This window comes from Marmota marmota, unplaced genomic scaffold (assembly GCF_001458135.2).
Source record: "Marmota marmota marmota unplaced genomic scaffold, marMar, whole genome shotgun sequence".
In the NCBI taxonomy this organism is placed as follows: domain Eukaryota; kingdom Metazoa; phylum Chordata; class Mammalia; order Rodentia; family Sciuridae; genus Marmota; species Marmota marmota.
This window is the reverse complement of record NW_026000075.1, coordinates 7,772,216-7,786,727: the sequence shown is the minus strand read 5'-3', so window position 1 is coordinate 7,786,727 and position 14,512 is coordinate 7,772,216. Positions and strand designations below refer to the sequence as shown.

The 14,512-nt window shown below is 32.8% G+C and overlaps 1 protein-coding gene across 12 annotated transcripts in view; it reads left to right on the top strand.

The window, feature by feature from the left end:
* Naaladl2 (N-acetylated alpha-linked acidic dipeptidase like 2) overlaps positions 1-14,512 on the top strand; it is a 1,175,859-nt gene that overhangs the window by 498,327 nt on the left and 663,020 nt on the right. For all 12 annotated transcript variants that reach the window (XM_048814261.1, XM_048814264.1, XM_048814263.1 and 9 more), the window contains one exon: positions 12,423-12,915. In XM_048814261.1, coding sequence (XP_048670218.1) covers positions 12,431-12,915 — 485 coding nt within the window. In that variant the 5' untranslated portion in view covers positions 12,423-12,430. The remainder of the gene's footprint in view (positions 1-12,422; positions 12,916-14,512) is intronic.

Below are 14,512 nucleotides of genomic sequence, written 5' to 3'. Positions count from 1 at the left end.
ACTTGCCCTGAGGTTCATAGGTAGTAATTATGGATGCAGAATTCAAATATGGCTGTTTTTATTCCTAATCCTTTATGATTTTAAAACAATAACAGTTAATATAGAATTATGCAGTTTATCAAATGCCTACAATGACACTATTTACCTTTATTAATCAATTAGTTCTTAAAAGTACACAGACTAAATATTACTATCCTCTTCGGAAAAAGAAACAAACTAAAACAGTGGTTATAAATACATCAGTGGCAAAAATGACAATCAGGTGACTCTAAATTCTATTCTCTCTTTAGAATGCCTCCACTATTTGGAGCCCATTATTTATTGTGCAGCTTCCTGGTTCCAGATACTAGGCTAGGCTGCAAATATAAAAGGTAACTAAACAAATTACCCACAGTCCAGACTGGAGTTAAGGGGAAAATCAGTCTGGGGAAGAGCAAAAGCATCGTGTACCTGGAAACAGTGTGAAAGTGGGGAGTTGAGGCAAGGAGCAGAATTGAAGTTTCGGCTAGGCATATGGCATATGAGGTTTAGGTCAGGTCTTATATGCTTTAGAAAGTCATCTTCCCAGTTTCCTGTTCATGCAAAATAAAACGTTTCACAAGAATTTATTTTTCAGTGCTGGAGGTGGAAGCCAGGGCTTCACACATGCTAGACAAGCACTTTACCACTGAGCTACTTCACAGACTACATGGTGTAGGAGATATATATATATATATATATATATATATATATATATAATCTTCACTTTATTATTTATGTGGTGCTGAGAATCAAACCCAGTGCCTCACGTGTGTAAGGCAAGAGTTCTACCGCTGAGCCACAACCCCAGCCCCATGGTATAGGATTTTAGGCAGTCATGTGATATGATCCAGTTTGTGTTTTGGCAAAATAGCTAATACGTTCTAGCTATTTATTGCTGAGTAACAAACTTTTCCCAAATTTTGTGTCTTTGACCAACAACCATCTTATAAATATATCTCAACATTTGATGAGCATTACCGACAAGTCTCAGCTGTCCCATACTTTTACTCTATATGGCATCTACTAAACAGTGACAATGGCCAGCTGGGTGGCTGGTCTGGTCTGGAGCCAAAAGAGCTTCGCTCATGTGTCTGGCAGTTTGGTTCGAATGCCTGGCTAAGCTCCTTCATCCTAAGGGTCTCAGGGCCTCCCTCCCTGGGATCTCCAACAAGGTAGTTTGACTCTGAGAGAGAAGGAATTCTTGGAGATATGGTACTTTGATACAGGTATTTTATAGATATGATTGAGATATCAGTGTTTCGTTTGGGAGTAATACAGGTGATAGTTATGGAAGATGATTGGAATGAGAAGTCTCTGCAGTCCCAGCCCTGAAGGAGTCTGCATAGAGGTGTTAGGAAGAAGGGTCTTTGGTTTTCATATAGAGTGACAGAGACCACAGCTCCAAAGCAGCAGTGAAGGATAGGTCAAATTTTCCTATTATTCTGAAGATCCAAGACTTGATATATTTGAAATGGTAGAGAAAAAAGCATATTATTTGATGTGATAGTCATTTCAAATAAAATATCCATTGGTTCATTATTGTTTAAAATATTTCATTCTTAGTATATACAAAAGAATAAAGTGAACTTATTTCTAGTCAGTTATTGTATTATTTCTAAATGGGTCCCTGATACATCAATAGTGAAATAAGTACAAATGAAAAGGTAAAAATGAAATAGTGGTAAAGGCTGATGGTAGGCAAAAGTACATACCTAAAAAAGGATGCATTATGGGAACAAAGAAAAGTCATGTGAAAAGAGGCTAAAATTCATGTTGGTAAAATGACAATATTTGACATTGTAAAATTGAAGGACTAGGTAAATTTTTAAATTTTTTTTGTGCATTATTATAATAAACCACCTTTCAACGGTGTCGATTATATAGGATTCCTGTTAAATGTTTTACATTTAATGCATTTTCATGCCTTTGCCTGACATTTAATTTCATATCAGCGTTACTTTTATGTGCCATTGGAGGTCTTTCATTTTTTATAATATCCCTGCTCATAAATAAGATAAAATGACATATGCAGTGCTCAGTTCAGTTTTTTGGTAAACTGTTTCATTGCTTTAATTTAGATCACACTATTAATATGCATGCATGTAAATTTTTAATAAAAATTAACTTTCCAATGGCAGACTGTCAAGCAGATATAATATATTGTTACAGTATTTCTTATTTTGTTTTCTTAATCAAATATACTTTTTATTGAAAAGGTTATCTATTATTAGTATTATCATACATAAAGAAACACCACTTATAGGAAGAGCTTGAGTTTCACACATTTAAAGTAATGTTCTAGTCACCTTTCCCCAGATAAAATTCCATTGTTTATATTAATGGGAGGTCTAGGAGAAAGTATTGTAAAAATAAATCCTTGTTTAGCTTCAGATGTATGCATATTGATGAATGAATGACATGTTAGAAATAAGAAAAAATAATTAGCAAAATCTTGGTCAATTTCTTTCTCTTTTTTCTTTTGTTGCTTAGATAATTCAGGAAAAGCAATTGAGTCTTGATTCTTTCATCAATTGTCAATTGAAAATTATATTATATTTTGTTAGTAATGACTGAGCTTTGCAATTCTTAGTTTTCTTGTTATTAATGTTTTTCTAATACTTGGGAAAATATATCATTTAATAATTACTAGCCCCACTGTAAATTGTCTTTGTCTTTTTAAGTAGCATAGCATGCATTTAATGTTATTGGAGTATTTTTGGTTAAATCCCTGATTTTAATTTTCTTTAGTGTGTGGTATAAAAGTTTGAAAGCTGAATATTAAAAATTTACATTTGGATGTTTTTATTGGATCTTTAGCTAAAGAATAGATTTTCAGAATTTTCCCAGTATAAATTTGGGAAATTTCATATGATGCACATTCTATTACTATGTAACAGAATTTTAAATGAACATTAACATACTATACAACTGTGTTCCTTTTTCAGTTAATCACAGATTCACAATTTATTAATAATTTTCCCTAGTAACATCCCAAAGGAACACATATGAATAAAACAATTTCAGAAAGTAAAAAGTAAAGATTCTAAGTGCACTGGATTCCCAATCTGGGTCTCAAGTAGTTTTCTGTGTTATCATTTTAGGAAACATAGCAAAACGAATTTTAGAATAAAGCATCTTCAGGTTGTAGAAACCTGTTGATACTTTGTGAAAGGTAAAGATATTTAAAAAGTAAACCAATAAAGTACCTTTGAAAAATGTGAAAAATAGAGTACTTAGTGGCCTCATGTAGATAAAAGCTTCATCTGTCTGTTCCTGGAAATCCAAAAGCCATAGTCAAAAAGCAGCAATTTAAGATCATTCACGCTGGCTGAAAAGGATAAAAAATTGCAGTGTATCTATCGAGCTAAGAGCCTCCTCCTGGCAGACGGCTCTCAAAAAGCCAAGTGGTGATTGTATTGATGTGTTAACTCTTGACACCCTCAAAGCCCTCTTAGGCCAGTGCAAACTTCACATACTAGGGAGAAGGATACGGTGGACCAAAGGGTTTGAATGGCTGAAAAAACAGGTCAGTAGCAGGTTGAATGTGAGCTGTATCTGTCAAAATCTAAGCAGTGTTCTTTTGCACTTTGTCCCCTCAGTAGCAGATGAAGAGAGAAATTTTGAAAGTATTCCTAAGAAGACACCATAAAGTAGAGGTTGTGGTCTTTTCCTTGGAACACTGCGCTTTGGAAGTGATTTTACCTTATTCAAAACTACAGCGTCAGGAAGCATAGATGTCTGGCAAGTGCAGCCCTGAACAAATAACAAAGACTTTTAAGTCCTGGAGTCAGTAATACCCTCAGAGATCTAAAGGTCAAGGCAGGACCATTAAGATTGAATGGCCATGGAGACTCCTGGTACTTGTGGTCACATTGGTGACATACCAGGGACAGTGAGCCAATAAGATCTCTGTGTCTGTTAACATTATGCTAACTCTACAAACACTTAGGGGACCCTGAAAGCTGAAATGCTTAATAGAGGAATTGAAGTTTGACACATTGGGTAGCTCTTTACTTATTAGCTGTGAAAATAGGAAAATGACTGAACCACTGAAACTCCGATAACTCATGAATGCAAATGAGAAGTATAACAGTACTTAATGTATAGGATTATTTGATTAAAAGAGCACAGTGCATGAAGAACTCTAACCTTATAGTAAGTCCTCATTTTAAGGGTTCAAGAAGTAATCTACTAGTCTATTATTTTGAATATAATACAGGGATATTACTTCTGTTTACCAAAATCTAAGTATAAAAGATAAAATGAGATTTACCTATTTCTCTCTTTAGAAGAGAAACATATGTCTCTGATGTAGAAATCTAAAACTCCAAAAAGAGAAATCTTAGAAAAAACAAAATTAGAAACAAATCTTTCAGTTTAAACTAACAGCTTTATGTATTAAGAAGTGAGATCAGCCAAAGACTGATGAGCAAGACCTGTAACAACCTTCTTTCCCCTGACTGCAATGAAGCTTGCAACGACAGCAAAATTAAATTACAGTGGCTTTCTTTAGCTAGAATATTAGAATTTTTTCTCTTCCACTCTTCTTTATTTTGTATTTTCATGACTATTTTTATCTTACTTATATGCATTTCTAATGTGAGCCATTTCAAATACTCTGAAGATGCAGAGGATGTAAATTCTGTGAAGTAAGTAAATACTTCTGGAGATTTATACTATAAATGGAAATGATGACAGGCAAAGAAAGACACTCTAGAATCTAGATGGGGCTGAAATTAAACACCAAAAGGGACCAGAAAAGGAGTCTATGGCAAGAACAAGAACTGTTTACACATCCCTATGTCAGAAGTGATTTGTGATGTTAGTGAGATAAGCTCACAGGATAGATATTCTAAATAGTTGTAAATGTTCAGACGACCAGTTCAGGATACTGATGGACTGTGCTTTATATTGCCTTGATTCATTTTAATTGATTCTTTTGTTTCCCAAATCCTAAATTGAATCATATCATTCTGCTATTGAAAAACCTTACCATAAATACAGGTCAGTGGGCCCAACTAACCATCCAGTTAGAGTGTATGAGACAAATTGCTTCTGCACACAGGTCTCAGAAGAAAAGCTGGACTACTCAGGGAACTGGCAGGTGGTCATACATATGCAAGTGATCTAAAACAAATTTGCACAAACCGGCTGGATTTCATCAAATAATTTTCTTTCAAATGGTTCTGACTGCATTTTGCAATTTATAGCTCATTAATTTGGCATCCTGTAAGCATTTCTTTTACATGTCCTTTAGAGATCAAGGTTAAAGTAAAGTTTTGGTCTTAGACTCTTCAACTTTTCTGCTCTCCTCTTTGCCTAAAATTTGGTATATCATTATGCATCTTAGAGTGGGCTTTAACTGAGGTTTTTTTGTTCCTAAATATAAATCACAGATGATAATTTCCCCTTACTTTATACATATTGTTTATTTAGTTAGTGAGGCATGAACAACAAATAATTATTATTTATTTTATTGTAATTAAGTAAGGAATCGTTAATGCATTTACAGACATGATAGCAATTGCCAAGGCCATTTAACAAAATCACAGATGGAAAAAAATATTATTATACCAAAAATTTAAGCCAAAAACAACATCCTCTAAATTACTCTTTTTATGGTTTTATCTTTTCCCCTGCTTTTAAGTTGAAACCATTAAAGCTTTCAACAACAAAAATTTATTCCATAAACACGGAATTTATTTGTACAAACTAGGTTCATACTGAAAATTTTATCTCAAATGGTTTTAGCCTATAAGAAATATTCTTAAGTTTAGATTTTTAAATTCCTCTGGGTACTAATATAGTTCACTGATACAGTATCTAAAGTGATATTACATGAAGTTGCATAATGAATGCCTTTTGATGAGGCACTGACATTTCTAAGAAATGTCTTTCCTTCAAATCAATCCACACATACCAGAAAATGATTTGACATTCAAAGCTTCAGGAAACACTGTATGAATATTTTTTCTCACTGTACATAAAGATTCAATCAAAGGACTGTCATAGGAAATTGAGAGTCTGACTGCCTTATGTTTTAAAGTTAATCTGCTAGAGTCATTTATTTATTTTCCATGTAGAATAACTTTCACAAGCAGAAAAGCCTTGAGATAGTTTCTGAATTCTAATAAGATCTATATAGTCTTTTATACTGTTTAAGTTAAAATACTATCAATAACATTTTAGCCAGTGGAAAAAGTCAACCATTATGACAAACATGGTGTTCTATAACAGAATTACATGTATAATTCATTTTCATAACTGCATATCACTAAATCCTGGAATTATGAAAAGGAATTTTTGAGTGTTTTAGAAAATCTCCATTTTTTCTTTTTATAAAGATAATAAAAAGAAACTCAACTCTGTAATCACAAGACACAGAATTGGTTGTTGCAAACCAAATTTAATGACTTTAATTATAAATATTCACCAAACATCTCTCTTTATCCATCTGAACCATAGATAATGATTAAAAGAATGTTCCCCATACTCACAAGCATTTGGTATACAACTTATTTCTCATTACCTCCAGGTCTTAGTTGTTAAAACTTAAATTTCTGGTCATGCTTTAGCTTATTTAATTATGACTGTATTTTAAAGACATATTCTTCAAATATTCCTGTCTTCATTGACTCTTTGGAATTTCTGGAGTGATCCTTTATTAGTGGATAGCTTACAATGTGCTAGATCTTGTTTAGAGCATTTTACATATTTTAATTTATTTTTCACTATAACTCATAGATCTGGTGATATTATCATTTATATTTTACAATGTGGATTTTAAGCATAACAATATTCACTAGATGGCCCAAATTACATAGCAGAACTAGGATTTGAACTAAGTAGTTTCATTATAAAGTCTACTAATTTGGAAATTTAAAAAGTCAGAGCATTCATGTAGTAAATTTCCTCATAATTGATGATCAAGAAAGAACTAGAGCTACAATCATATCCCTAAGAAGCATTAGTAATATTTAACTTATTAAATACAATTTTTATTAAGGATGTATTTATTATATAAAATACTTGCCAGCCACTAAGTTAGACTAGTTCTTATTTTACATATAAAATTTTCAGTCTCTTAGTATATTTTCCTTTATTTCCACGTAATTTATGTAGTTTCATTTATTTAGAATGTGTGAAGAAAGTAGCGTTAAGCAGCATCAATTTTTTTAAAATGAATAATATGTGTTGTATGGGTGCAAATTCATTTTTATTGGTCTAAACCAGACACAGTCTAGAAAAATACCTTTTAGTTAAACTTGTATCTGCTTTATTTTTCCTTTTAGAGGTATAATTGTATATAAAAGGTAAATATTTTAACATATTAAATTGTAAAAACAATTTAGCCTTCAGTGTGGCCCTGTGTGGGTAGAATTCTTATCTAAGAGAATAGATCTGTTGGAAACTGGGAGAATATATTATATTTTTCACAAAAATTAGATTATTTAAAAAAGATCAAGTGTCACAATATAGAAAGTCAGGATGTTATACATATTTCCATTAGAATAAATGTCACAAGTTTCTATGACCTTATCTATACCAAAGTACATCTTTTTGGAGAAAGATTTATATACTGTGTGTGTGTGTGTGTTTTCTAAAATCTGCTACATGTATTGTTTTTAATCACTCACAAGCCTTATAATAATATAACAATTTAAACTAAATAAATCATGTGCATCAGTAAGGGAAAAATATGAAGTTTGAATGACATAATTATATGATTGTATCTAAGAAATATTGATTATATATCTATCTTTATAACATTTTAATTTTGCTTGGGAATTTGAGAGTTCTGGTTCAAATAAATGTGATATATCATTTACTTTTCTTACAAGGCATAGGTATTATAAAGATGATACATTCTTTGTGGGACCCATGGGATAATTTATGTTTCAGAATTGAATATATCGATGGATTTAATTCACACCACTGCAAAACAAACAAACAACTTGAAATTATCACCAAAATTTTATTTATTTGTTAGTTTAGTACACATTTTGTTTGTGATTGGTTTATTATATATGTATAATAAATGTAAAACCAATCTATTAGGGTAAATATATGTGAGTTAGAGTTTTGCAAGAAGTCTATAATGTTTTTCATAAGAGAAGAAAATGTTAAAGAAGCAGTCTACTAAGGTGTAATATATATTATACCATCTACATTTATACATATGTAACATATTTACACATCTGTACTTACATATATATTTATAAACTTCATGTACACATATTTAAATGATATAATACAATATATTGAATTGTTTTTTGCCAAGTAAATGATCAAAATTCTTTATTGCATACATTATCATATACTAATTTCCTTGGCAATGATTTCCTGAAATACTTTAGATTTTGTACCATCAAGTGACTTTATCTACCTTTGACCCAGATAGTGCTCTCCTGGAATATAGAATACATTAAAGATTTATTAATGTGTAATGAGTCCAGAAGTGGTAGTAAGGGTGTCAGGGAGATATCCATCATGGTGAGGAGTTAATATCTGTATCTGCATTACATTCTAATTGATGGCTCTGTCTGATGTTTGAAAAGCGTTAAATTGCTGATGTACATGTGATGAAATGCCTATTGTCAAGCTAGAGATGAAAACTCTGCCTCTTCATCGCAACTGGTTTTAAAATGATTTGTTGAGAAATGACTTTGAATATGTGCATTGGAGGTCAGAATTAGAAATCTCACATTTCTTCACAAATTGCATATACTACATCTTACTTGAGCATAAACCATTCGCTACGGTTCAGGTTTGTTTGTTTGTTTGTTTTTGAAAAGCCTTTAGAGAGAGTGACTTCTGTATAACTACATTGAGATAATATCTGAGTAAATTAATCAATAATACATAAGCTGAAAGTTTAAAAATGTAAGTATTGTATCATGCCAAGACAGTAGCAAATTTATTGATATTTAGGCTAAGTTTTTTATCCGTAGTGAAGGAAATTGAAGTTTTTAAAACATGTTAAAATTAGTTGGTGCATATGTATTTAACATTAGTTTACTACTAACTTTGCAGTCATATTTTTATAAAACCAGAAGTCACATTAAGAAGTATGTATCCAAACATTACTTTCCTCAGTCTTATCCTAATAGAGTTATTAAATTTTGAATCTCTTTCCTCTTTTGCAACAAAACAGAGTTGAAATCATGGATTTTAGAAATCCTTTATTCTACCACCTCCAAATAGTATTTTATGTTAAAAGTTTCTTTAAATGAAGTATCAGTTGGTTTCTTTCTCTACTATCAACCATCACTTAACCTATTTGAATAGCTATTCCTAAATCCATGCATTATCCTCTTTCTCTGCTTGTCCTGATGTGAAAGAACATGGAATTCAAATACTGAACTTTCTGGAGTCAGGGGCTAGGGATGTTGCTCTGTGGTAGAGCACTAGCTAGTGGGTGGGGAGGCCAAAGGTACCATACCTGGTACAGAAAAAACAAGCCAAAGAAAACAAAGCAATAGCAAAAACTAACAAACAGAAACAAAATTCAAAACAAGGGAGTCATGATGGAATGAGGGAGGGAAAAAGAAAGTTTGTGAAAGCATATCTGATGTTATTCTAATACATACCAAAAAATACCAACATTTAAAGTATACAGTACTTTAATTTCTATATATAGAATAAATGTAAAAGAAGAAGAAAAAAAAGCTAAACAATTATAGGTGTCTGTGTGAATATTTTGCAACCTCTTTCCCTTCTGCACAATGTCTTACAGAGTTATATATTTTCTTCTGCATCATTTAATTCACTTACTATATCTGATAATCCTTGACAGTTGTTTTCTCCTCTAAAACCAGAAATGTTAATAGGTGAGGGTATTTATGCTTATGAGTTTAAGGCCAGCCTAGGCAACTTAGTAAGAACCTGTCTCAAAATAAAAAGGGCTGGGGATGTAACTCAGTGGTAGTGTGCTCCTGGGTCCAATCCCCAGTATCAAATATAAACAAACAAACAAAAACAAACAATCCCAGAAATCTTGATTCTATTGCATATACCCTATCCAGCATTCAGTGAGTTACTTAGGTTCACTATCTAACTAATCCTAATGATGATCCTATAAAGTCCATGAGTTTGATATTGTTATCATGCCTATTACACAGACAAAGAGTTACGGAAAACTTAAGTCTTTTGTCTGGTGTCTTCTTTTTCTAACTTTATCTCATTATCTCTGGCCCTGTGCTTCCTCCTCAGTCCTAGCATACCACTGTTTTCCAAGCGAGCCATTCTCATTTCTTCTGTTTGTAAATTTTCCCTTTCCTCAATGCCTTCCTCTCACATTGCTCTTCTCCTGCCATAAACCACTAAAAGATCACTTTCTTAAAGAATCCTTTCTCATATTTTCTAACAGAATCAATCTCACCTAAATTACCCTGGCGCTGTGTATAATTTATTTGACTTCCTTTTTTGTTTATATATTTGACTCTGATTGTACTGTTCTCTACTTTGGGGATAGGTACCTATTTATCTTTGTCATTATGCTTTTACCAATACCTGATACACATCTTTGAGCCAACTCTGGGTTAGAATGAATCCCTGATTATAGGGTAGCCTATTGCCAGGTGTAGTGGTGCATACCTATAATCCCAGAGGCTCAGGAGGCTGAGGCAGGAACAAGTTCAAAGTCAGCCTCTGAAATTTAGCAAGGTCCTAAGCAACTTAGTGAGACCCTGCCTCAAAAATAAATAAATAAATAAATAAAAATAAAAAGGGCTGGGGGTGTTGCTCAGTGGTTAAGCCCCTGTGGGTTCAATCTCTAGTACAAAAATAAAATAAAATAAAATATAGGGTAGCATTTGAAAATTCTAGTCAGAAGTACAATTATTTCCTTTTGCAAAATTTAATAACTAGTTTTTGAACTTAGAAATTCAGAACATTTGAATTATATGGGACTCCATTTGCCAGAATTGGCACTATGTATAGCCATAATTCTGTACATAATGCCACTTTCTCTGATGAAGTCTTTGTTTCCATCTTTTACATTAGAGATCATTTGTCAATCACTAGCTCTAAGGCAATTAGATAATCAGTTATCAGTTGAGCTCTGTTCTTTGTCCACCACAGTGGCATATGTTGAAAAATCATGAAATATAGTGAGGGACCTTAGAGTCCAGCTGGGGTGACAAATCTAATACTAAATCTAATATCAGTATTATCAGAGAAAATTTAAGTATAAGTGCTCTTAATCTGCAACAATAATACACCAGTGGGTTATTGAATACAGACTTAAGACGACTTGCAGTTAATTAGCCCAGTTATCCTAATATCACTTTGTAAGATTCGGCAAACTGTCATCCAAAAATGTGTAAGGGAAAAATACCTCCATCTGCCACTCCTGTAGTAAGGTTATAAAATCAGACTCTCCTAGGCTGGCAAAAGGCTTCCCACTTTGGATTGTTGCCACACTGGATTTTTATTTAATATTCACAGAGCCAGGCTAATTCATGTCACTAATTCCTTGGGACATCTTAGTGCTCCCTTGTAGCTGTAAAAATGTCCACTCGTTTTAGTAGTTTGTGACTATGTAATGCATTATATTTTGCTTCTTATGTATTATTTTTTTGTTGTTGGTTTGTTTTATTTTGGTTTTGGGTCTGGTATTGGAACTCAGGGCCTCACACATGCTAAGCAAGAGCTCTACCACTGAACGACATCCCTAGCCCTTTTTAAATTTTATTTTGAGACAGGCACTTGCTAAATTATTATGCACATACATATTATGTCCAGGCTGGCCTCAAACTCAGCATCTTCCTTTTTTAGTCTGCAGAATAGCTGAGATTATGGGTGTATGCCACCATGCCTGGCTGTTTCTTTTATTTTTGTAGATCTGGTACTCCTTAGTTGTTGAAGAAGGTATTTTTATCTGAGATTTGTGGTTTTGAAACCAGCTGTGATAATGTAATCATCCTAACATCTTTTATACTTTTTCCTCCTAAGACAAGTTACCATTTTATTGGTTTTGACCTTTAATTTTTTAAAGTTGTTTTGAAATGTGTAAGTTTAATTTTGCCTTCATTGTAATAATTATCCTCCAGTGCAGTTGTACATTGTGACTTCTGTTATTCTGCTGAATTTCAAAGGTTAATTGTGTATGTGTCTAAGTATGTAATTTTAAAAATATTTTCTGATGTCCTCTCCACCAAGAAGCTTCTGCTTTCATTTTTAAAAATTTTTCTTTCCTATATGAACATTAACAACAATACATTATTAAACAGTTATCTCAAATATGAATTTCTATAAGGAAAATTTTTCCCTTCTATTATGGTCACTAAAATTTTGTGGATACCAATAAGGTTTATTGAGTTTCTTCTTTTTTTTCCACCTTGTAAATGTTTTAAAAATTGTTTTATTATTTTAAGAAAATATATTTCTTATTTTCACAGATAAAAAGATGGCATATCAAAAGGTCAATGCAGATCAAAGAGCTTCAGGACACTCACAGTACTTAGACAATGATGACCTTCAAGCCACTGCCCTTGATTTAGAGTGGGACATGGAGAAGGAACTGGAAGAACCTGGTTTTGACCAGTTTCAGCTAGATACTGCAGAGAATCAGAACCTTGGGCACTCAGAAACTGCGGACCTCAATCTTGATTCCATTCAACCAGCAACTTCACCCAAAGGAAAGTTCCAGAGACTTCAGGAAGAATCTGACTATGTTGCCCATTATGGAAGATCTGCACCAAAGAGCAACCGCTGCCACATTTTAAAAATACTTTGCACAGCCACCATATTATTTATTTTTGGAATTTTGATAGGTTATTATGCACATACAAATTGCCCTTCAGATGCCACAACCTCAGGAACAATCGATCCTCAGTTATACCAAGAGATTCTCAAGACAATCCAAGCAGAAGATATTAAGAAGTCTTTCAGGTAGGTGTAAAAGAAATGGATTTTGGTGGGATGCAATTCCAGGGAAAGATGTCCCACAGGGGATATTGCATTGGCAATCTTGCCATGATTTAAGTCAGTTTTACAAACTGAGAAACATAATTTGTTAGCATATCCAGAAAAGAAACTTTGTTGAGGGTGACCCATTTTCAGATTTATGGTACTGTAATACAAATTTATGATGCTGTTTCATGAATTGATAATAAGGATCATAATTACCATGGGGACTAAAAGACTCTAGCCAAAGCATTTTTTTCTCTTTTGGGAAGCCCAGTTAGGCCAAGTTGGGAAGCAAATATTATCAGATATAATAGCAATAAAACTAGGCCATTAGACATGTGATTGAAATTTTTAATGAATCAGAAAAAAAAGAAATCTGAATTATGGGCTGAAGTAAGTATTTTCACTTATCAATGTGCAGTGATAGTGTTCAGTCTCTTGTGTTCCTGAATTTTCCAATGAACAGAACACTTTCTATTTAAACATTCTATGTTCCATACAGACAGTTCTAAAAATCTTATCTCTCTATTTAAGGTGACCACTCTAGCCAAAATGTGTTGATTTTAAATAATAAATTATTGTTATTCATTCCTTAAATTTCAGTTCTTGGGAAAAGCTTTACTGATATCATAAAACTTGTGGATAACTTGAAAATGCCTGTTATATTATTATATCAAGTTGTAAAGGACTTCCTAGTTTACGTATTTAGTGAAATGAGGAACTAGAATAGGAAAACTGGATATAACCTTCTACATACATTTTCCATATTTTCAGTAAAAGGACTGTCCTGGGTGAATCATCTATATTATTTGTAGACAAGTAGAATAGAGAGATACTAATTCCCCAGAATATTTTTTTTCTGGTTTACATTGATTTATTATAGCCAAGATGCTGGCAGGTGTGCATTTTTGGGAATCTTGTCCACTGAAGATGCATTGTTTAATTCATGTACTGAAGTATCAGGGTTATTGATGTCGATGAATTCTAATCTTCTACCTGAAAATAATGTGTGACTGGTGAGAGAGAATGTGTTTCCTACATACTTCTATGTCTCCTATTCTCTGTTGCTTAAGCATCATTAGAAATATAATATGCAACCAATCCACAAAACTACAACTATCTTATATTTGATAAAGGGGCTAAAAGCATGCAATGGAGGAAGGATAGCATCTTCAACAAATGGTGCTGGGAAAACTGGAAATCCATATGCAACAAAATGAAACTGAATCCNGGGGAGGGGAGGGGAGGGGGGATAGTAGAGGATAGGAAAGGCAGCAGAATACAACAGACACTAGTATGGCAACATGTAAATCAATGGATGTGTAACTGATGTGATTCTGCAATCTGTATATGGGGTAAAAATGGGAGTTCATAACCCACTTGAATCAAAGTGTGAAATATGATATATCAAGAACTATGTAATGTTTTGAACAACCAACAATAAAAAATTAAAAAAAAGAAATATAATATGCAGATAATAATATTTTCCCTGTTATTCCACAACATGAAATTGTTTATATTGGATTGAGTCAAAAGATATCCCATTGCCATATAATGAATTTATTGTTATCAGTCATGA